We start from the raw sequence: 25,329 nt of genomic DNA, 5'->3' as shown, positions 1-25,329 counted from the left end.
TGGCTAAAATTTTGCATAAGACTGTACCACTTTGCAGGAAGGTGACTTTTCTAAATTATAGAAAAGCAAAACTCAGGAAGTTGATAAGACAATTCGAGTCACTCTTATTTCTATATGAAAAAATGTAAAAAGGCTGCAAAAAAGTGAAATGTATAAACTTTATGACTCCACTATATATGAAACATTGGTTTTTATTAATACTTAAACATTTTCATTTATTTTTTATTTTAAATTAATATGTTTTAGTTCTATGTTTTAATAAAACATTGCTGTGTGTCTTCAGCTGAGATTAGTGCTCCTCATGTAGAACTGAGAAGCAACAATGGACAAACAGAAGTTGATATCACTGATCCTCCGATGAAAAGAAAAAACCTGAGGGACGTCTTTGGGAATATTTTTTACCTCATACATTTTTGGAAAAAAGGAGAATCAAAAAAGGTAAAGAATGTATCCTGAAATGTATTTAAATTTTTTTTTTTTTTTTGGATTTGGAAAAAAAATGTGGCTCCCTCCACTTAGTATATTATACTTTATGTTTACTTTAAAACTATTGTCTTTTACATCACAACAAGAATATAAACTCCCCAGGTGTTTAACCCCCAGGGGTCGAAGACCGCGTATACACGTTTTGACATGTATTCACCTCATAACACCAAAAAGAATGTAAATTACACTTTCAGTTTTGATCGTACAGATAAGAGCAATACATTAATCAAATCTGTTAGGCGTCTACTTTTTTTTTGTTTACACTCACAAAAACAACAAACGTGTGCTTTTGCAAAATAAGGAAAACAAAGAGTGTACGCATACTTTAATTTCTCTCTCCGTGAACTTTTTTAAAAATTATGTCAGTAAAATGCGCTGAATCTCAGCGAAAACTAAACACACAGACATGAGACATGTATCTATAGAAAGCTTGAAGTGTCTACTTTTAAATGCTGTGAGTGCATGTTGAAAACAATAATTGCTTGATAAAGTAATCAGTATGAAACCAACACAATGACTATATTTACATTGACATCTGTAATCAAATTAATTGCCTTAATCTAATTAAGACAATAATAAGATTAAGGAGTTTACATGAGTTTCTTTTTGAATGTTTCTTTCATGATCATTTTGTCACCATGCTATCCGCATTTCCTCCGGAGTTTCATGTAATTTCAGGTGCTTCATTATTAATTTGTCAACTTTAATTACAGTTTGGTACTTTCACTTTCATTTGGGCATACCTCCCGTGACAAACGGGATGCAACTATGAACTGGTGGAAGACTGTTGATTTAATGGAAGTTCATACTGCATGCTGAATGAAAGAAAAAAACCTCAGCATTTCATGATGCAGGTGTCTGTGGTCTGCACTGACTCGGTAGGCGCAAAGAATGTCAAACAGCCGTGTGTGTGGGGGTGTGTGTGGACTATCCTGTCTCAAAACGTGACAAAAAGCCCAACATGACGGTAATAGTTTAATTAAGGTGTTTACATGTCTGTACTGCACTTCAATAATGCGACTAAAATCGGCATACTCCACATGTCTTAATTCGATTTCTCTTTAGTTCGATTAGGATATTAATCTGTTTAAATTAATAAAAAATCACTTTTTACATGGTAGACTCTTAATCAGAGTATTGTCTTAATCGCATTAAAATGGAATAATTGGTGTCCATGTAAACATAGTCTATGTTTAGTTTCTCAGTCTGATCTCATTAGTTTTTATGCGAACATGCCCACAAGACCACACGCAGCTTGAATACATTAATACATGAGAGAGAGACATACCTGCATAAAGCTTGGAGGTGAACTTTCCAACTCATTTTGAAAACAAATGTTGTCTTGCTAGGTAATCCATAGAATTCTCCCGGCAAAGCGCGCATCACTGTTCACCTGCATTACCAAGCATTGTTCCAAGAGACTTTTATGACTGCCTGCCTGTGTATGACCCTGCCTGCCTTGATCAAGTACGTTATCTGTCTTTGCCCTCTTGCTCTGTTTTGGACTGCTTATTGTTGCCTTGAACTTTTGCCTGCCTTCTCACCATGTCTTTTGGATTTGCCCCTGTGTTTGTTGATCTGTTTTGGACTGATTTTTGTTATACTGAACCTCTGCCTGCACTCTCACTACATCGTCTGGACTTGCCCCTGTGATTGTTATTGGATTGGACTGCTTACATGTTGTCGACTTTTTGCCTGTTTATTCGTTGATGTCTCTGCCTAACCCCTTTAATAAACTTCTGCACATGGAATCTAACACAGCCTCAGAAACCTCGTTACAAAATATTTCACCTCCCTTGAATCCAGCAGAAGTTTCAAGCCTGCAAGCTACAGAAAACTAGACCCAGCCATGAACCCAGTAGCCAAAATTTTTTAACTGGCTCAAGGCCAGAGGACAATTGAGCACTATGTTTCTGATTTTTGTGAACTTTGTTACCTGGTGGATTTTAATGAAGTGGCTTTAAAGGACATTTTTAGATATGGACTTAATGAACCACGGAGCTCAAGGCTGCCAGGGGGAAAAATATTTTTTTCACTGGCCCAGTACATTGACTGTGCATTATTGATCAGTGGTTCTTCTCTCACTGCGGGTCTAGTGGAAGAACACGGCCAAACCTCAGCTCCCACCACGCCAGGGCCTACTCCAGCCAAGCAAGGGCCTGCTCCAGCCACAACAGGGCACGCTCAAGCCATGCTATGGCCTGCTCAAGCCACACCAGGGCCTGCTCAAGCCATGTAAGGGCCTTCTCCAGTCTTCTAGCTCACAAGATGGCTGCCTCCATTTCTCCAGCTCACAAGATGGCTGTCTCCAGTCTTCCAGCTCACAAGATGGCCGCCTCTATTTCTCCAGCTCACAAGATGGCCAACTCCAGTCCTCCATCTCACAAAGTGGCCACAACCAGCCCTCCATCTCACGCATGGGTAAGCGCCAATCTGCTACTAGCTCACAAGATGGCTCCCTGTTCCAACTCTGTTCCCGCTATAGTTCCAGTCCAAGTTCATGTTCCTAAAATGCCATCACCTGAGCCACCAGAATGGCCACCACAACCTGAGTTTCCAAAGCTGCAGCCACCACCAGAGCTGTTGCTACCAGAACTGCCAGATCCTCAGTCACCACCAGAGCTGCCAGAGTCGCCGTCAGAGCCTGAACTTCAGTGGGCGCCAGATACCTCTGAGTCCCTCGAATGGCGGGCGCCAGACATCTCTGAATTCTCGAATGGAGGACGCTAGAATCCTCTGAATCCCTCGAATGGCGGGCGCCAGAGACCTTTGAATCCCTCAAATGGCGGGCACTAGGATCCTCTGAATTCCTCAAATGGCAGTCACCAGACACCTCTGAAATCCTCGAAAGGCCAGAGCAGTTGCCTGAGTCCCACGAAAGGCCAAAGCAGTCGCCTGAGTCCCACGAAAGGCCAGAGCAGTTGCCTGTGTCCCACGAAAGGCCAGAGCTGTCGCCTGAGTCCCACGAAAGGCCAGAGCTGTCACCTGAGTCCCACAAAAGGCCAGAGCTGTCACCTGAGTCCCACGAAATGCCAGAGCCGTCACCTGAGTCCCATGAAAGGCCAGAGCCATCACCTGAGTCCCACGAAAGGCCAGAGCCGTCACGTGAGTTTCACAAAGGGCCAGAATTACCACCTGAGTTCCACAAATGGCTGCCAGAGCCATGTGATTTCCCAAAGCTGCCTAAACTGTATAAACCTTCAGTGCCTCTGAACCAAAGCCCCCTGATTCACTGGGGTTATACAAACTGCCAATGACTCATGAACCAAAGCTTCCTGATATACTGGGCTTATATGAACTGTCAGTGCCCCCTGAACCAAAGCCTCCTGGTCCACTGGGGTGATACAAACTGCCAGTGACTCCTGAACCAAGGCCTCCTGATCCACTAGGCTTATATGAACTGCCAATGGCCTCTGAACCAAAGCCCCCTGATCCACTGGGGTTATACAAACTGCCGGTGACTCCTGAACCAAGACCTCCTGATCTACTGGGCTTAAATGAACTGCCAGTGTCTCCTGAACCCAAGCCTCCTGACCCACTGGAGTTAAATGAACTGCCTGTGTCTCTTGAAACCAAGCCTCCTGACACACTAAAGTTAAATGAACCGCCAGTGTCTCCTGAACCCAAGCCTCCTGACCCACTGGAGTTAACTGAACTACTAGTGTCTCCTAAACACAAGCCTCCTGACCCACTGGAATTAAATAAACTACTAGTGTCACCTGAACCCAAGCCTCCTGACCCACTGTGGGTGTATGAACCACTGATGTCTGCTGAGCTTCCAGGCCCTTTGCAGCTCCACTCTCCATGCCTTCCACAGCTCCACGCTCCAGGCCCTTCGCAGCTCCACGCTCCAGGCCCTCCGCAGCTCCACTCTCCAGGCCCTTCGCAGTTCCACGCTCCAGGCCCTCCGCAGCTGCATGGTCATGGCCCTCCATACCTCCCCCTGTTCCACCTCTGCTCCACAGCCCAGCCCCGCCTCTGCTCCACAGCCCAGGCCTGCCTTTGCCCCATGGCCCAGGCCCTATCTTCTATCCTAGAGGGGGGGTTCTGTAACGCCACGCCAGCAGAGGGAGCCCTCGCCAGACTACTGACTCAGCTCCGTTGCCTCTGCAGTCACTTCCTGTTTGTTGCTTTATTTCAGTGAGTGCTCAGGCCGTGCTTCCTGGCAAAGTATTTGCTGCCTGTCTGTGTATGACTCTGCCTGCCTTGATAAAGTACATTATCTGTCTTTGCCCTCTTGCTCTGTTTTGGACTGCTTATTGTTGCCTTGAACTTTTGCCTGCATGCCTTCTCACCATGTCTTCTGGATTTGCCCCTGTGTTTGATGATCTGTTTTGGACTGATTGTTGTTATACTGAACCTCTGACTGCACTCTCACTATGTCGTCTGGATTTGACCCTGTGTTTGTTATTGGATTGGACTGCTTACATGTTGTCGACTCTCTGCCTGTTTATTCAGTGATGTCTCTGCCTAACCCCTTTAATAAACTTCTGCACATGGAATCTAACACAGCCTCAGACCCCTCGTTACAATCATGCTGGCTTGTCCCTTTTGCCATTATTAAAAACATAGACGAAAGCTGCGCCCACGCACCCAAAACAAAGACAGCATGCTGGCTAGAAAGTACTTGCCGCCACAAGCGAACACAGCACACAAGAAAGGTAGTTTAATTTTTATTCCCAGGAATAAATTGAAATTATGACCCATTTAACCTCACAAGATCATCATCGGGTATTTAGGCAAATATATATATATATATATATATATATATATATATATATATATATATATATATATATATATATATATATATATATATATATATATATATATATATATATATATATATATACATTGATCCATTTCTCAGTGAATATAGGCAATGTATTGGGTGCATTAAAACAAAACAGATTTCCTAAACAGCTATATTTATGAAAATAATATTTTAGTCACCAAACATATTGAGAAACTGAAAGATAATACAATTAAATTCAAGCTGAATATTGCAAAAATATTACAACCTACAAAATTTCAACAATTTTTTTTATTTTTTGCTTCTCTTGATTTTTCCTCTTTTTAAAATTTGTATTTAATATTTTTCTACAACATATAAATTTGGGTGTACTAGTTTTTGGACCATTATCATAATTTATTTTGATAAGCTCCAGATTTGGCTTCAGTATTGACTAATCTAATGTATATGCACAAATATAACTGTGGTGAGGGGGCGGGGTCGAGAGCCATGGGAACCGGCCTCAAATCCCACGGAAGGAGCTCTGGACTATAAGAGGAGGAACGTTGGCAGAGGAAGCGGAGAGAGGACCGGGCCGGGACATTGTTTTACTTTTGTTTTCTGTTTGACGACAGTCTCTATGAGGAGCTGTCGTCCGTTTGTTTTGGTTTAGACAGCTGCCGTCCCTTTTATTAATAAATATCTTAACTTCGTCGGTTCTCCGCCTCCTGCTTCCCGGCGGCCAGAGGGCCATAAACTCCATCCACCGAAGCGTGAGCGGAGCAGGAGACCAGAGATGCCGCCAGCCAGGAGAACCGCTGCCGGAAACCAGAAGACGGACGGGTGGATTCCTCCACAGGGCTCCCAACACATCGTAACATCTCTCAGCTAGTGGAGGACCGAGTGACAGCGTGTCTAGAGAACCGAACCCCAATTTTTTTCCCCTCTCTCGTTTTTTTTACATCTCCTTTTCTCTCGGCCCGTCTCATATAGGTTTCGCGGGTGCTGTGGTGCCAAAGTTGCCGGTTAAATCCATTGTGGCGACCCCAGATGAATAATGGGACTAAGCCGAAACGTTGACTCTGTTTTGACAGAAATCCTACCGATAGACTTTTTGGCTGAAAGACATTATCTGTTAATGTCAGTGCTGGATTTTGACATTTCTACTTCAAAAGCGACACCAAAAGCGAGATGAGATGAGACCTTAGATTTAATCTGTGGCTGCCCTTCACAATTTCTTTGCATAGTTTCTGCAAATTTTGATTATATCTAAATAGTTTTTTCATTCGATTGAAAGCCGAAATATTGCCAACAGGGCTGGCCCTGTACTTTTAGGGGCCCTAAGCAGAATGATTTTGGGGCTCTACCTTGCTCTAAATAGTGGAGTATTGCAATTGCAAACCGTCCCACAATGATTTTATTGCTTATTAAATACAATCAATGAAACAGAAAAGTAAAGCCTGATTTTTTTTCTACTTAATAACTCTCTCAATAATTTGGATATTTTAAAACAGCACTGTTTTTGTCAACTAGCAACTTCAAAAATGAACAATTAAACTTTATTAAATCTTTAATAAAGGGACCAGTGATTCCTACTTTGCATCCTTCTGGAGTGTTTAAAACATATTTTATTAATTTGGCAAACAGATTGAAGATTCTATAAAAGATTCTTGGTTGAGTTTTTTTTTTTTTTTATAAATTCCAAAAGTAAAATCTCCAATGAAAGACAGTAAGCAATAATTAGCCAAAAGTGAAAATGCACTTCTTAGTAATAAAATATACATTCTGAACTCATTAAAAACTCAAGAAAACAACAAAAAAATTAACATTAATGCAAAGATTGATTCATAAATAATAAAACCAATAAGCAAATAATAAAAAGTAAATATGAAAAATATTCATAAAAAAAAAAAAAATTGAGAAAAAGGGAAGCAACACATACTGGGTTAATGTTGATACCCAAACACAAACTTCATTATTTCCTTCAGTCTCCTTCCCTGTTCCTTACATTTGAGATGCAGGGTCCAGGGCTTATATTAAACTATGATTAATTCAATTAGAACATAACATTTATAAACATGTCTCAGGAAAAAGAAAATATTACCAGTGTGCAAAATATGTCAGTGAAGGACGCTTCAAAATTGCATTTCAGTAAAATGAGTTTTAGACTAAAAAACAGGTCTGTAAAACCAGGAAAAAAATAAAATATTTATATAAGTACATGACGTTTACTAATCTGTAATTGCCTGATTTCAATAAATGTGCTACTAGATTATGTCTTTAACATCATCATTAGCACTTAAAAGCGATGCTAAAAAAAGATTTTGTGCTTGTCTATTCTCGTCGTCATTTCCCCCCTCATTTTTTCTACGGCTGAAGAAGAACGTTAGTTTCATTTCATTTTCGCGGTCCAATTTCCAAAATAAATCGGGTATATTATGGGAGGCAATGAAGCAAAGGCCATGGCTGTGTCTGTGCACGGGCTCGCGTTATTGTGGTGACCGGTCGGCCTTGCAGGTTTCCTTGGAAGAACAATCTCGAACCACGAGAACACAGAACGCATATGAGAAATGAGATGCTGCGATCTTCCTGTTGATCACATGACATTCACACAAAACAATTTAAACTTTAATAAAGTATTGATTTTTTTTTTTCAGTGTACATGTATAAATATTTAAGCATTAAAGCACTGTCTATGAAGATAATTAGTAAAATGCAAATAAAAATGATTTAACAAGGAAGCGGCTAGCACCACTAATAATTATTTGTTAATATTTCATAAGAGAAATATTAACAAAAGGATTTTCTTTATGGAAACATGTAACATTCAACATGCAATAAAGCGCCATCAAAAAAAAAAAAAAACTAAACCGCATAATCTTTTGTATTTACAAGTAAAATTAAGTTTTATACTCGCTTAAATTCAAAAAGCAGTAAATAATTAATATATTTATAAATTACACTAAATTAAACTAAATAATATTACGCTAAATAACTAAAGTAGGCATATAATTTTATTCTCTGATTAAAACAAAAGTGATTTAGCAATGCCACACCACTGCATCGGAAACCGCAGTGAGCACTTTTTCCGAAGTTATGCCTTTCTTTTTTACACTTAATTATTGTGTGTTTAATGTTAAATAAATCAATAATGAATAGGCTTATAAGTGTAAACTATCTTGTGTGTGTGTTTCCACCAACTGTGCCTTTCATTACTGAAGCTGCTCTCTTCCAAAACCGAAAGTTACTTCATTTGTCTGGCCATATATCGGCTTTCAATCAAATGAAAAACCAATTTAGATATAGTCAAAATTTGCAGAAACTGTGTAAAGAAATTGTGAAGTGCAGCCACAGATTGAATCTAGGGTCTCATCTTGCTCTCGCTGTCATCCAGACATCGATAAGTAGACGCCACATAAACGTCAAGTCGCAAAACTGAGGCCGGTACCAGCTGAAGCCCTTGCGAAATGTCAGAGTCAAACTTATGTAGATGTAGGTGTTGCCTAAATGACTATTAAATTTCTAATTTAAAACCAAAATACAATTAATTGCATTTTTCGTTTGATAAAAATATACAGAAACAAATAAAATCAAGGTGGCTAGTTTGTAATTTGTTTTAATATTATTAAAAAACATGCTTAGACAATTTAAGCTTAACAGGTATAAGCTGCCAATAGGCCATTAATAAATATTATTTTACTGTGTACTGGGTTATAATGTATATTTTAAAATAAAAAACTAAATATAGCATGTCTCACTGTCATTTAAAACATGTAATTCATAACATGACACATGCTGCCCTTAAGCAACATGTCAGTCAACTGCTGCTGTTGAGCGAGAGCGTGCGTAAGAGCACAAAGTCAGTATAGATATAAACAAAAGCAAGTTTATATTATAAATATTTTATTAACAATACTTATTGAAAATTCATTTAATTTTACCCCCCAAATATTATTTTTTTTTAGTTGCTTCATTAAGAAATAAGAGCACTCTAGAGCCCTGCAATACTTTGTAATAAAATAACGTTATTAACAGGTTTTTTTTTTTTCTAGAAAACTGTTTTCAGAATGTTTTGTTTAATAAGGAACGCAAAAACAAAAACGAAAAAATATAAATTTGCTCGGAGTGAACTGAATGATTTTTTTTTTTTCGTTCTTAAGCCCTGCTATATTTGCCGATACAGAAACATTTCTGAAAAAGTGGATCATCCACGATTAAATATCGTGTTATCGCACAGCCCTAGTTTTCTCCTTTTGTGTGTACAGGTTTATGAGGTTTACAGGGACACAAAGTTGCAAAAGGACATCGGAATTACTTATTTGTACTCTATTGAGGTGGTTTATAGAGACACACCTTGTGTCCCTTTAATTCAGCACAGTTAAAAAGCATACTTAACTGGAAGTTAAAAGTTTGTTGATGAACGTCCTGGTTACAACCGTAACCCATGTTCCCCGAATAGGGAACGGAGACATGTGTCTGGTAAACAGACTTTTGTGAGTACGTCAGATGACCTATCACTCTTAAGAGTAAGAAAACAGGCCAATGAAATGCCAATTGAATTGGCGGAGCTTGGCTCCACAGCTGATCCTAATGAGTCATCAGTGCAATATCAGTCAGCTGTTGTATTCAGCTCACCAGAATTTACCTGCTGAAGAGTTGATCACTCAGCTAACAGCTGGAGACGCAGGTGCTGTGACAGTGGAGACACACATCTCTGTTCCCTATTCAGGGAACGTGGTTTACTGACATTACCAGGATGTTCCCCTTCATAAGGGAACTCCAATGTGTGTCAGGTAAACAGACTTTTGGGAGACTGGAAGATGCCACAAGCAGCTAAGCCCATCACGCTCCTGATGTGCAGTTTGTCAAGCGAAGTTTGAGTGCACTGACATCACCAAAAGCGCAACCTTCCAACATTCCCTAGGCCCAGAAAATTACCATAACATGGGAATAATAATAGAATATAGATCGGGGGTCATAATTGTGCTTTTACCTTGCTTATATAGTCTAGGGATTTTTAGAGATACGTTGGGAAAGCGTGCCAGTCCCCGAAGTGGGAGGATTTTGCGGAGACCACCTGCTAACCAAGGGGAGACTTGATGTTAATAAAGCATATGGACTAGCCTTAATGAGGGGGAGTGCTTATATGATAACCTGGTTAGCGGGTAGGGAAGACACGGGTCCGCCTGGTCAGGGGGAACACTCTGTGGCTGAATCAATCATATGGTGTCACCAAAGGGGGCCACGCATAGCTGGCCCCGAACCTCAGTATGTGGGTAGACCAAACGAGCAAAACAGACATCACACCGAGCCAGGCACTCGACTCCTCCGCCGAGTCGGGTGCTGGGGGCCTTGGAGGAATTCTCTAGTGTTCGCCGAGCAGGAAACTTACTAGCAGAATAGAAAAAGAGCACGTATCTCTGGGTTAGAAGCATGGTGCAGCAAGCGTTTTTGACACCGAGCTAGTTTCATCCTGATTGACCGGAGTAACCAGTAATTGGTAGGAAACTGACTAACGTGAGAGTAGGTCAGTCTGAATTACTGGCACAATTCGCTGATCGAAAAATGGCATCAGAATCCTAACCCTCCTGATACCAACACGATCAGCAGAGCTGCCTTAAGGACAGAAAACTAATAGATACTGAATTAATTGGCTCAACGGACCTAACCAACCTTTGGGGCTAGTGATATCACAAGAGGGCAAGAGAGGGGGCAGGATAAAATTAACCATCTCGCGCCACCTGCTACTGAGGAACCGGCTGTTGAGGTTATGCTTTCCCAGCGTGTTTCCATCCCCACAGAGAACGCGGATGCCTGCACGCAAAACCTTCAGTGTGGAGGGAGAGCCCTCCAGCTATCCTGAAGGAAGAAAACACAACACTAATCTGGCATGTCTGAGGGTTTTCTCAGAGAGTATTCCCACACTACGAATAGACTCCACTACAGTACATAGGCATGCCTAATAGGGTGCTCTAGCCTGAACGACGGTGTTAACCATCGCACTGATAGGTCACCTAAGTCCACCATGCTCTGTCTAGAAACCATCCAAGGAGGTTCCAGACCTCTGCATGACCTCTGCAAGAGGATGCCCGTCCCAGAAAAAGGAAGTGCTTTTTCCAGGGAGTTCGTCAGGGAGGGCCATCATGAGGACTGTGAGTCTGGAAACTCGGGTCTGGTTGGGCCATAGAGACGCAACAAGCGAGACCCGCTCCTAGTCTCCCCGACCTTGCACAGTGTCTGTGTGAGCAGGCTCATTGGGGAAAAGAAAATGCAAATTGCTTAACCTGGGGACAGCTGAGAGCCAGCGCATTTGTGCAGAGCAGGGAAAGCAGCCAGCGAAGGGCCGCTCGAGAGAAACAGCAGGATCACCTGGGCTTCTCCGAAGCCTGCTTATAACAGCGGGACTATAACGGGGTGGAGTCTCTGTTCTCCCGGAAACTACCCGTCCTGAGAGCATGTAAGCTGGCAAGGAGAGCTTTTTAGCTGCAAGACTCCGGAGTGTGCGTCCCATGCTGCCATTAATTGGGATAACACACCTAGGAGGGAGGAAAAGCCGCTTTTTTCAGATCACTACATTCATTTGCGAGGGAGCCCCTGGCCTCCACCGAGGAAAGAATGGTTCTCCTCCTCTCCAAGCGACCCGTCTCAGGTTCACTTTGCGGTCCAATTACTGGACTTAATGGTGACCTGTGACGGGACTGTCAACTCCCAGTGGGTGAGGGGGGGTCTCAGCGTGTTACTAGCCAGTGGAATGGGCTATGACGGCAGAGCATTTTGAAACAGTGGGAAGAGCGCTCTCGGCAAGGAACAGCCAGAGTCTGATGGGGAGAGCAGTTTTCCGAGCCCACCAAAAGATGACCTGCTCCATTGCCCACGGCTGATCTTTCACCACTGAGGACTCCTGGGTAAAGTCTCCGACAGTGTTCCTGAGAAGGCCTGCCTGGGATATGGGCACACTAAGAAAGTGTAATTTGTCAGCGCGGCAAATATCTGCCAGGGTAAGCCAGGGTGGCATTTCCGGACCACTGTATGGCCATCGTCTTTCCCAGGGCACAGGCGGCTGACTTGAAGGTCATGAGAGTATGTCGATCACCGTGTGATGCTTACACATAAGCCTGGGGAAGAACCGCCCCTGTGCAGCACAGCCAGGAGGCCGTGGTGCAGGGCAGAAGTGGCATGGCCCACAGCGGTGCGGGCTCTGGCTGTGGATGGAGCAGATGGCGAGCGAACTGAAACATGCCGCGGTACCTCACACCACCCAAACGGTTGATGTGCGCTATCGCTGCCATGGTGTCTGCCCTAACCACAGAGAGCAAGAAACAGTGTCAACAGCTCCAGGCAATTGAAATGCCAAGGCAACCGGAGTCCGGTTTACAAACCTGCAGCTGCATGCTCAATACACACAGCCTGCCAGCCCATACTGAAAGCATCTGTCAAAATGACAGCATGACTGGACACTTGTTTTAAGGGCACCCAGGCCTGTAGAAGGCAATATCTATCCAGGGGCTGAAGGTGTGGAAACACAGCGTGGTGTTGTACACCCAGTGCGTATCCGTGTGCCATGCCCATCTGGGGACCCAATCGCGAAGCCAGCGATGAATTGGACAGACGCACTGGGGGATCTTTTACCACTGAGGACTCCTGGGTAAAGTCCCCGACGGTGTTGCCAAGAAGGCCTGTGTAATTTGTCAGCGTGGCGCATATCCGCCAGGTTAAGCCAGGGTAGCAATTAACTGACCACTCTGTGGCCAACGTCTGTCACAGGGCACTGACGGCTGACTTGAAGGTCATGAGAGCATAGTCGATCACCGTGCGATGCTTACGCATAAGCCTGGGGAAGAACCGCCCCTGTGCAGCACAGTCAAGAGGTCGTAGTGCAGAGCAGAAGAGGCATGGCCCGCAGCAGTGTGGGCTCTGGCTGTGAGAGACAGCTTAACCTCAGCTTACCCCTCCAGGGGGCGGCGCCCACCACCTGAGGAATAGCTTCTTGCCCACTGGCTGCCTCACCATCAAGGGAGTTGAAGGCAGAAGTGCACATGGACCGGGCGGAAAAAAACGGCTTCTATGCCTGCGTGTGCTCGCTGTGCGCCCCTGGGAAGAAGGGGACGGGAGCTAGAAGATTCATCTTACATCAGCCCGCACGTCACACCCTTTAGTCGTTCTGGCGGTGAGACTGGGGGACAAGCCATCTCCAGCCGCAATGCTGAAGCAGCCCAGGAAGCACAGCCATAATGTCTGATTCGAGAACCATGACCGTGCATGCACCCCGTAGGATAGAAGCGAGCCCGGTCTGTCATCTGAGCATAACAGCTCACCCTCCGATGTCGCGATGGACCTTTTGATCTCTGGTGTCATCAAGCGGAGGCGCAGACATCCTGGGGGATGAACCGTACAACCACTTAAAGCTTGGATGGGGTGCGCTGTGGGGGAGTGGGTGGTCTGCAGGCCCGGAGGTGACAGATAAACCCCAATTGTGATCCTTAGATCTGCCATCGTGCTAACCGCTTTCACCGGGAGCAATAAGGGTGGCTGAAGCCGTGATCTCAGTTGTGCAACAGCCACACCCTCACAGTGAGAGCATGAGCTGTCCGCGGGCACCGCATCAACATGCTGGACCCCCAGACCTGTGATGCGATACCCGTGCCCATCATCTGGAGATAGGAACCTCCACACAGTCAGAACAGCATCTTGAAAAAGATTTGTTGATTGACTGTGTTGCTCTCTTAGGGAATCTGCCTCTTTAAATAGAAAATGCTCTTTTGTGCAAACCAGCAAAACACTCAGGGGACAGGAAATCCGAGATCGACCGCCGCTGTCGCGTCTTCTCCCGCACTGGTGAGTAAGTTTTCAATCTTGATGTCAGGTTGGCAGATAGCATGTCTTCTTACCGTTTTCTTATTCTTCAGAGTGATGGGTCATCTGACGTACTCCCAAAAGTCTGTTTACCAGACAAACATTGGAGTTCCCTTATGAAAAGGAACTATGATGTTAGCTTGAGAAAGTCGGCGTGACTGCGCTGGGACTCCCTGGGATTGTGCTGAGACTGCGCAGTTGGCAGGAAGCATGTCATCCACGCACTTCATCAGTTTTACATCCAAAAAATTAATGGCTTTCGACTTAAGTCTGTGAATTTAATATTTGCACAAACATATTTTGCATTCATGCATCTTAATTTACAAGTGCGAAAAGGAAGTCTTGCATTTGCGGATCAGGTGATGCTCATGTTTGAATTGTGAATTTTTGTTTGAATACTGCCGGCTTCATTTAAATTTAGAGATTTTATTGTCAGGGTTTTTAAGCTTTTCAGAAATCAAACACACAAAAATTTTCATGAAAAAGCCACTTTGTTCTTATGCAATTTGTACACATGTACCTACTGATTTGACAATTATACAGTCCTGCGTTTCTACACTTAAGTCTGATTTAAATAAATGTGCAGTTGTATGTGTGAATACACATGCTCTCTTTTGTGTACGTGAATCATAATTTGCGCACGTGTGGATCAGGTGGCACTCATTTGGATTATGAGACAGTTTGTCTGCAAATCCTTGATCCACATGCAAATGTACTAATGCATTCAACCAGTGACCTCTAGATGGCAATCTCAGCATTACAGAGCAGGCCACATTCACAGTTTTTATAACCTAATGACCTGTAAAAGCCAACAAAGTCACAAAAGTGGATATCGCGACGCATCAGCTCGATAAATGGCTGGGTATTCTGACACTCTATGCCTGTGTGAGGTCAACATTTAAACCCCTGGAAAGTCAAATCTCCTCTCAGCGCATATTATAACATTCAGTATAGGTTAAAATAGTGACATCTTACGCTTCAATTTTTTGGGTCCATGATTGATAGAAAATGTTAAAGAAAGGTTATGAGTACTTCACCCTAAGGAAACATTTCTGCCCATACCGATACATGTAGGAAATATGCTTTATTTGCAAATTTCTTATTTTAATTAAAACATGCAAACATACTGTGCTGTATTATTCTGGCAATAACTTGTATTACTCTCAGGGATGGGCAAAAATACATTAAAAAGTATTTTAAAATAAAATATCAAATAATTTAATTTTATACGTCAACACAACACGTATGAAAACAAAAATACTGCATTTTGCATTTTGAAAATACTACAAAATACGTTTACATGGGAGTATAACATTTCTTCACTAACCTTGTATCAATAGGCATATTCGATAAATATTAGTGAAGTAAACAATGACTGACAGCAACAGTGTTTCTCTGAGCAAGTTTAAGTCTGCTTCTCTGCTTCACCTCTACTCTTGTACAAATGTTGTTTCTCTTTCATTTTAGTATAAATTTGTACAAATTCATGAGTTTGCTCCTCATTAGTTCCAAAAAGAAATACTGTCTTCTTCATATTCAGTACACTTTTTAACTCTTTTTATTCGAGTCGATACTATCAAAACAACCTCTTAAAACTTCAATATTAGAAGGTGTCCATTCTTGAACAAGTCATTTTTCCTTCTTTACTTGCTTATCAATTGGGACATACACAAAATAATAATCAGCACGTGTGGCACATGTGACATAATGGTAATATCCCTTTAAATAGTTGTCCATAAAACAATGATTAAAGTGCCCTAGGGTAAATTTGAGGGAATCTGGAGATATGTTATCAAGTTCGTCCAGAACATTTTCAACAGTTTTAAACACTGTATCAATTTGAGCACGTGGGTGTATGTATACAACAGCAAAGAACAGCTGACGGAATTCCAGTGGGAGATAGAAAGGATGTAAGACTGCAATAAGTTCAATATCTGCATTGCATATGTTGTTTCATATTATTGTAGTCGTACACCAGCTTTCCTTAATATAAATACACACACCTCCGCCGTGTTGTTTCCCAGTTGTATTTTTGTCTCTGTCCAGTCAAACAGGTGTTCCAAGCCCTCCCTCGATCTATAAAGTGCTATCAGAGACTGAGTGGTCCAGCCAGATTACAGTGAATGCCATAACGTGAGAGTTTCTGTATTAATGCATAAAACTTACATTGACTTGTAATTCATACACTTTATATTGAAGCGAGCAAACATTGCCAAAAAGTATTCCGGGCAATGGGGTGAATCTTTGAGCTTTCTTACAGTTTTTATTCCAACTGCTTACATGCGTTTTCAAAACAGTATCACCTTTTTCTCCAAAACTCTACACAAAATTCTCAAAACTACACACACAAAATGCAAAATGCCTCACATTTCCTTCAAAATGTAACACTGCATTCAAAATGTCATTAACACGTGTTAGAATAAAGCATTTGCATCAAATGGCAAACACTTTTTTCATAATAGTACATGTTTGGATATACCATGTAAACACAGTTGTTCTAAATCTAAAGCTCTTTGCTCTTTCATAGGCTTAAATCTACATTTCAGTACAAAGTTCTACAGTGAAAATAATCTGCTGAGAGGGGGAACAGGTACACTGTTACAGTTTTTCTTGTTTGTTTTAACCTGGTTAAAGAAACTAGGATCCACTCCATTTTCCTCATCACTATGTAGCAGAGCAGAAGCTATGTCTTGCAAATGTGTAAACCCTTTCTCATTGGATTGATACATTTTCCCCAACATTTTTCAAAACAGTTAACATGGATGTCATTCAAGCAGCCCAAACTGCATTGTTTTAGCTATGGTAACCAAACAGAAACCATCTATTCCCAACCATTCGACACTACCAAGATCAGTATGAAATCTCTGAAGCACCGGTTTAACACTCCTTCATACAAATCTTCAATTAGCAATCAGTCTGCAAACCTCATAAAAAAGGTGGCAGGTCTATGTTGTTCTTTGCCAGCATGGATGGAGGAGGTCAATAGTGGCTATGTCTTCCCAATAGATTTGACTCTAGATTTGTGTTTTCTGTAATATTTACAGTATTTAATTGGTTTCTTTTTGTTTTGTTTTCTACAGTATTTCAGTTTTCAGCCACAGTTTTTAAAAATGTCATGGATTCAATAAAATCTTAATCAAAGCATTTCTTATTCTTGATCCAATTCTTTGCGAAAAGACAAATTTGTTACAGCCTACATAGAAAGTCAACTGACGGCATTGGCAATAGGCTACAATGTTAAGCAATGGTGCACTGATTCACACTAAGTTGTGTATTTTGTTGTCCATTGTATAATGATTGATTGAAAAAGGTCATATACTTGTTTGCAAGTTGTGTTGTTTGAAGGCAAAATTAGCTTTTGTTGCATATTTTAAATGTTTTGTCACAGTTAGAGCCTTTTGCAAGCAAAATGTGTCATTTTGACCATGAGTGCTGCTGTTTAGGCCTGTGTATTAACTGTTTTGAAAATGTGTAGTTTCGGTTGACAACTGCATCAAAGCAATCAAGAAAAACTAACACCAATCACATGTAGAAATAGGAAATATTTATTAGACCAAACATTACTGGGGGTATTCCAGAAAGCTGGGTTAACTTACCATCTGCTAAACCCTGAACTCTCGGTTGAATCTGCATCAATGAAAGAAAGAAATATAAGATGAGAAATAGATAAGAAAAGAAAAAATAAATAATAAGAAAATTCGTTACTTCTTTAAATTACACATGCCACCCTCCCTTTTATTGTAATGAAAAATTAAACTTCTCTTTAACATTTTTTTTGATGACTTGCTTACATCATCTTTTAATAGTGTCTCCTATCCGATCATCTGCATTTACACGGCACATGGCAAAGGCGCAATGACCAGGAAAAAAAGAGCGGGCGCTGACTAACAGCTGATAATTAAATAGTGCTCTTTTCTCTATTCCTGTTGCTGCAGTATAAATGCATATTCACCTGTGGTCTGTACAAATCCCATTTTCTTCGGTTGTTCATGTACAACAATGTTCTAACATCTTGGTGATTGCTTCAGGCCATAGATGCTGTAATTTAGTTTTGCAATCAAGTTGCTCCTTTCCAAAACTTTTAGGTTGTTGCAAGCACACTTATTTTAGTTCTCCATTTAGAAAAAAAGTTTTTTACATCAATCTGATGCAGCTTTAATGCATGTTGAACAGCCAGAGCAATTATTGTTCTAACTGACTCAAATCTGACCACTGGACCGAATGTCTCACACAGTCTTTGAGAAAAATCTTGTGTCTTTCCATCAGCATCAACTTTAACCTTGAACACCCTTTGACTTGAACTGCCTACAGTTTTTTAACCTCTTGTCCCCCCTCTCAGCAGATTATTTTCACTGTAGAACATTGTATTGAAATGTAGAAATAAGCCTATGTAAGAACAAATATCTTTAGATTTAGAACAACAGTGTTTATATGGTGTACCCAAACATTTACCATTATGAAAGACGTGTTTGCCATTTGATGCAAATGCTTCATTCTGACGTATGTGTATGGCATTTCGGAAATGTGAGGCATTTTGTATTTTGTGTGTGCAGTTTTGAGAATTGTGTGTACAGTTTTAAAAAAAAAGGTGACATCTGTTTTAAAAAGTGTGGAAGCAGTTAGAAAAAAAATCTAAAAACATCACATCTCGACTGTAGAACATCTTTGCAAGTTTTGAATCATAGAGTCAATATCCTTTTGTTTCTGTTGCATTTCCAAAAAAGATACACTTATTTGCTTTGTGATCCAGTTTCTTTCTTTCATTTAGGGTACATGCACATATACAATACATTCAAAAATGCGCAGATTATCAATCTTTGGTTTCACGAGTTCACACTTGCAATTGTTTCAGAATAAAAGCGTAATTGGCGTGCTGTCCGGGGAGAGGGCTCTGAGCTCAGGGAGACACCCCAACTCGAGTTATTCCCCTTATCAGGAAACGGGGAGGAATTGGGATTCGAGCGAAGTATCTAGCCCGGCCCCAGAACACTCTCCCCGGGATTGTAATGCTTAAGAGGTGAGGTGACGGGGTGGTGGAGGGATGCTGAAGTCGTGAGATGCTGCAGGTAAGACAGCTTTGGTATATATAGGGGTTTGGTCAAGAACTGATTGGATAATAGAATAATTGTCGATGACGTATTTGATACTGAAACTTCTGCGCGTGCTCCTCCCGAAATTTGTTTACAAAGCATCACTTCACGAGTTTACACTTGCAATCGTTTCAGAATAAAAGCGTATTTGGCGTGCTGTCCAGGAAGGGAGCTCTGAGCTCGGGGAGACAGTCCAACTTGAGTTATTCCCCTTACCATGAAACAGAGAGGAATTGGGATTCAAGCAAAGTATCTAGCCCGGCCCCAGAACGCTCCCCAAAACTGCTTATTTGGTTACAGGACAGCAGACAGACAAGTGTGTGAGCCCGCCAAAATTTGCTGATCTTTAAAATTTGGAGGGGTGCTGTTGAGTGGATGGTTGTGCGTTGTAAGGTGTGTGTCTTGGGAGGAGGCAGTTACTGTATTGATGGTGATGCGTTAAGTGTGTCCAGCAGGAGTGATCACTCCCACAGGAGACGGGCGTCTCCCGTGAGAGTGGTCTTTCTGTTAGCAGTGGTGCGTAGTGAAGTATGCATCCCCGTAATAGTTGTCGCTGTGCTAACAGAGGTGTATGATATGATGTGTCTCCCATAGGAGTGGTTACTGCGCTTGGAGTGGTGCATGTGTGCGTCTCCCATAGGAGCGGTCACTGCACAAGCAGTGGTGCATAATAAGGTGTACGTCTCCCGTGGGAGCGGTCACTGCGCTAGCAGGGGTGCATAATAAGGTGTACTTCTCCCGTGGGAGCTGTCACTGCACTTGCAGTGGTGCATAATTATAAGGTGTACGTCTCCCGTAGGAGCAGTCACTGCGCCAGCAGTGGTGCATAATAAGGTGTACGTCTCCCATGGGAGCTGTCACTGCACTTGCAGTGGTTCATAATTATAAGGTGTACGTCTCCCGTGGAAGCTGTCACTGCGCTTGCAGTGGTGCATAATTTTAAGGTGTACGTCTCCCGTGGGAGCTGTCACTGCACCCGCAGTGGTGCATAATTAAAAGGTGTTCGTCTCCCGTAGGAGCGGTCACTGCGCTTGCAGTGGTGCATAATAAGGTGTACGTCTCCCGTAGGAGCAGTCACTGCGCTTGCAGTGGTGCATAATAAGGTGTACGTCTCCAGTGTGAGCTGTCACTGCACTTGCAGTGGTTCATAATTATAAGGTGTACGTCTCCCGTGGGAGCTGTCACTGCGCTTGCAGTGGTGCATAATTTTGAGGTGTACGTCTCCCATGGGAGCTGTCACTGCACTTGCAGTGGTGCATAATAAGGTGTACTTCTCCCGTGGGAGCTGTCACTGCACTTGCAGTGGTGCATAATAAGGTGTACGTCTCCCGTAGGAGCAGTCACTGCGCTTGCAGTGGTGCATAATAAGGTGTACGTCTCCAGTGTGAGCTGTCACTGCACTTGCAGTGGTTCATAATTATAAGGTGTACATCTCCCGTGGGAGCTGTCACTGCGCTTGCAGTGGTGCATAATTTTGAGGTGTACGTCTCCCATGGGAGCTGTCACTGCACTTGCAGTGGTGCATAATAAGGTGTACTTCTCCCGTGGGAGCTGTCACTGCACTTGCAGTGGTGCATAATTATAAGGTGTACGTCTCCCGTAGGAGCAGTTACTGCGCTAGCAGTGGTGCATAATAAGGTGTACGTCTCCCGTGGGAGCTGTCACTGCACTTGCAGTGGTTCATAATTATAAGGTGTACGTCTCCCGTGGGAGCTGTCACTGCGCTTGCAGTGGTGCATTATTTTGAGGTGTACGTCTCCCGTGGGAGCTGTCACTGCACCCGCAGTGGTGCATAATAAGGTGTACGTCTCCCGTGGGAGCTGTCACTGCGCTTGTAGTGGTGCATAATTTTAAGGTGTACGTCTCCCGTGGGAGCGGTCACTGCGCTTGCAGTGGTGCATAATAAGGTGTACGTCTCCCGTAGGAGCAGTCACTGCGCTTGCAGTGGTGCATAATAAGGTGTACGTCTCCCGTGGGAGCTGTCACTTTACTTGCAGTGGTGCATAATAAGGTGTACGTCTCCCGTGGGAGCGGTCACTGCGCTTGCAGTGGTGCATAATAAGGTGTACGTCTCCCGTAGGAGCAGTCACTGCGCTTGCAGTGGTGCATAATAAGGTGTACGTCTCCCGTGGGAGCTGTCACTTTACTTGCAGTGGTGCATAATAAGGTGTACTTCTCTCATGGGAGCTGTCACTGCACTTGCAGTGTTGCATAATTATAAGGTGTACGTCTCCTGTAGGAGCAGTCACTGCGCTAGCAGTGGTGCATAATAAGGTGTACGTCTCCAGTGGGAGCTGTCACTGCACTTGCAGTGGTTCATAATTATAAGGTGTACGTCTCCCGTGGGAGCTGTCACTGCGCTTGCAGTGGTGCATAATTTTGAGGTGTACGTCTCCCGTGGGAGCTGTCACTGCACTTGCAGTGGTGCATAATAAGGTGTACTTCTCCCGTGGGAGCTGTCACTGCACTTGCAGTGGTGCATAATTATAAGGTGTACGTCTCCCGTGGGAGCAGTCACTGCGCTAGCAGTGGTGCATAATAAGGTGTACGTCTCCCGTGGGAGCTGTCACTGCACCCGCAGTGGTGCATAATTAAAAGGTGTATGTCTCCTGTAGGAGCGGTCACTGCGCTTGCAGTGGTGCATAATAAGGTGTGCGTCTTATGTAGGAGCAGTCACTGCGCTTGCAGTTGTGCATAATAATATGTGCATCTCCCGTAAGAGCGGTCACTGCGCTTGTAGTTGTGCATGATAATGTGTGCGTCTCCCGTGGGAGCGGTCACTGCGCTTGCATTGGTGCATTAAGTGTGCGTCTCCCATAGGAGCGGTCGCTGCACTAGCAGTGGTGCATGATAATAATAAGGTGTGCATGGCCTGTAGGAGCGGTCACTGGACTAGCAGTGGTGCATGATAAGGTGTACGTCTCTCGTGGGAGCTGTCACTGCACAAGCGGTGGTGCATAATAATAAGGTGTACGTCTTCCATAGGAGCGGTCACTGCACTAGCAGTGGTGCATGATAAGGTGTACGTCTCCCATGGGAGCTGTCACTGCACTTGCAGTGGTGCATAATAATAATAATAATAATAATAATAATAATAATAATAAAGGTGTGCGTCTGCTGTAGGAGCGGTCACTGCACTCGCAGTGTTGCATTGTAAGGTGTACGTTTCCGGTAGGAATGATCACTGCACTTGCAGTGGTGTATAATGAGGTGTGCGTCCCCCGTAGGAGCAGTCACTGCATTAGCAGTTGTGCGTAGTAAGGTGTACATCTCCTGTAGGTGTGTGTTTCCCATAGGAGCAGTCACTGTGATAGCAGGTGTGCCTAGTAAGGTGTATGTCTCCGGCAGGAGTGATCACTGCGCTTGCAGTAGTGTGTAATAAGGTGTGCGTCCCCTGTAGGAGTGGTCACAGCATTAGCAGTGGTGCATAGTAAGGTGTATAATTGATCTGGAGTTTTTTGGTAATAGTAAGGTAGGATATGTAAGAAGATTATTATTGCAGTGTAAGTAGGGAAAAATCAGGAAACAGTATATGATAACATGCATGGAATATTTAGAAGCTTTACTATGCTGTTAATTATGACTGCCGGGGTGATCTATGGAAATACCAGCTCTGAATAAGGAGGGGCTGATCCGCCTCTGGTACCAAGTGTCTGAATTTTTGGAAGGCAAAATGAGAAAGAGAGAGAGAGAGAGAGAGAGAGAAAGCAATTTGATTTTTGGACCCAGGAATGTGCTTTGCAGTAAATATACTGGTCACATGCTGAAATCCAAGTTAGGAGTCTTAGGAGGGGAATTAATGCTAGCGAATTCGAAAGGCTTTTATTATGCTATGAACGGTTGCTTCATTGTCACAGCGAATTATGATGCAGGAAGCGGACTATTCTTTTCCTCATAGGGATGCACCGATGACTAGTGGATAAAGCTCGAATAGCGCCTATGGTTTTAGTGGTTGCGGCAGGTCTAATGGCTGGGGCGGCCAAGTTGACGCGAACCAGCGTCCTTAATAATAACCTCCGAATCCCAGCTAGGGAGGATATTAGGTTGCTGTAGAAGGAGAGACTGTTCCATTGTTTGAGGAATATCCATAAACGAAGTTCCTTTAGGCTACTGTCCGATGGATATTTGATCTTTTTGACCGTGAGCTGAGGACGCGAGAAATAAGAGATGAGAAATAAACGAGCGGCCTTGGGGAATTATACGCATTGCGAAATTTAAATGGCCGAGAATTGATGATAGCTCACGCTTAGAACGGGTCTAATAGGGAGGAAGCTACCAGGATCGTTTGATCAATTTTCTCTTTCGACTACAGGAGGGGGGGCTAATGACACCTGGATGAAAACCTGAAGAAACAGATCCGTTAATAGAAATTCTGTGAACTTGGGATCGGGATGTTGGAACAATTAGGATCTTAGGCGAGAAACATTCACAGGAGTCAAGGTACTTTCTAAGATTTTTAATTTACAGATTTTCTCACAGGACATATTGTGCGGGTGTGAGCGCCGCCGCAGAAATTGCAAACATGCAAAAAACGACATTTCTGTCTCCAGCACCTGCCGTTATTAAAGCCGGTGCAGGGGCTGGCAGAGGCTGGGACAGAAAGGCGGTGATCAGAAAAGAGGGGCGGAATATTTGTATTTGAAGGGATGTAACTGGTAGAGGTCGGGGAGGGGGGAATGGGATTTATGAATGGGCATGATTCGGTGGGGTGGGTGTTGGATCAGCAGATCGCGCAAGATATACTGCGGCAACCGAGAAAGAATTTATTGTGAAGATCTGTGTCTATGGCTCCCCAGAATGGGGTCTGGTTCCATTGTGAAATGCGAATGGCTCATTTAGCTGAGAAAAGGCGGTGGTAGGTATAGAAATGGGAGTTTCCATATGAGAGCGCAAGCTCAGCGACTGTCGCAAGATAATCATTGAGCTCGCGCCTCATGTGGGGATAGACGGAACAAATGACGTCGGTGTAGCGTCAGAATGCTACGGTGAATTCTGCAAAAGATAAGATGCGGGACTTAATGTTAGCTGTGTTTTTTAGGGTTACTGAAAATTGGCCGCAATCTATCTGGCGGTCTACCGATGCGGGTGGAATGGGTGAGAGGAGAGAAAATAGATCAACATCCAAACCTGACAGGATTTGGCTCCTGATGGTGTTGGAGACGGGTGGAGGATCAAGGGTGAGGGCGTTGGGTGGAACGGGTAGAGGCATAGCTGTGGACAGAGAAAAAGACTTAGTGTGAGAAACTGGCTGTGGAAAGTTAGAGGCTAGAGCCGTTTGCGGAGGCATGCTAGTGCTACTGATGGCCCTAGGGTCACAGGTGGAAGGAAAAGAGAAGGGAGGAGGGGCTGCTGACGTTAGTGACATCAGCGGAGGCGGCCTCACGCTGAAACCTGCGTCCGGGCCTGAAAGAAAGTTGGAGGCTAGAGCCATTTGCGGAGGCATGCTCGAGCTACTGCTGGCCCTAGGATCACCGGTGGAAGAAAAAAGAGAAGAGAGGAGGGGCTGGCGGAGGCGGCCTCACCCTGGAACTTGCGTCTGGGCCTGAAAAAACCTGGGGAAGAAGAGGAGGAATTAGAGGAGCTGGTGTTTGAGCTGGAAGCGGAGGCGGCCTCACGCTCGCACTGCTCGTGGGAACTTGGAAGGCAGATTATGGATTTGGGCCTGTGCTACCTGTAGCGACCCTGCTCTTGAGTTGGAGGGGGGGGGGGGGGGGGCAAGGATAGAGTTGGGGATGAGCTTCTGGTGCCTCTACTGGAGGCAAGCTCACGCTATACGTGCTTAGAGCCGGCGTGGAGTCCAACTTCCAGGGATTGAGATCCTTCGTCATCGGGACCTGGGGCTCTGCCCAGACTCGCTGAAGGATCCAGACGCTGGTATGGAGTTATTTTGGACCTGGCTGGATTTTTTCATGGTTTTGGACGGTGGAGTGATGGAAGGAAGTGGTGCTCTGGATTGCAAGGAGTTATACATGGCTAGGAGATCCGCCTTGGTGGTTCAACGCGGAACGATGACGCCTGCGCTGGCCAATGCTTGGCAGAGGTCGGAGACAGTGCTTATCCCCGTGGCTGGGACGAAGGACATGGCTGAGGCGAATGATGAGGCTGGAGAAGACTGCCTTCTGGGAGATGGAGATAGTGAGCCCCGTCGTGATCCAATGGCCGTGGTTC

The 25,329-nt window shown here is 43.7% G+C and overlaps 1 protein-coding gene across 1 annotated transcript in view; it reads left to right on the top strand.

Annotated features, from left to right (window-relative positions):
• crfb4 (cytokine receptor family member b4) overlaps window positions 1-25,329 on the top strand; it is a 62,071-nt gene that overhangs the window by 17,760 nt on the left and 18,982 nt on the right. The window contains exon 4 of the mRNA XM_056464917.1: window positions 284-438. Coding sequence (XP_056320892.1) covers window positions 284-438 — 155 coding nt within the window. The remainder of the gene's footprint in view (window positions 1-283; window positions 439-25,329) is intronic.

The sequence above is a fragment of the Danio aesculapii genome, chromosome 9 (genome assembly GCF_903798145.1).
Source record: "Danio aesculapii chromosome 9, fDanAes4.1, whole genome shotgun sequence".
Classification (NCBI taxonomy): Eukaryota; Metazoa; Chordata; class Actinopteri; order Cypriniformes; family Danionidae; genus Danio; species Danio aesculapii.
This window is presented reverse-complemented; position numbering and strand designations above follow the sequence as displayed.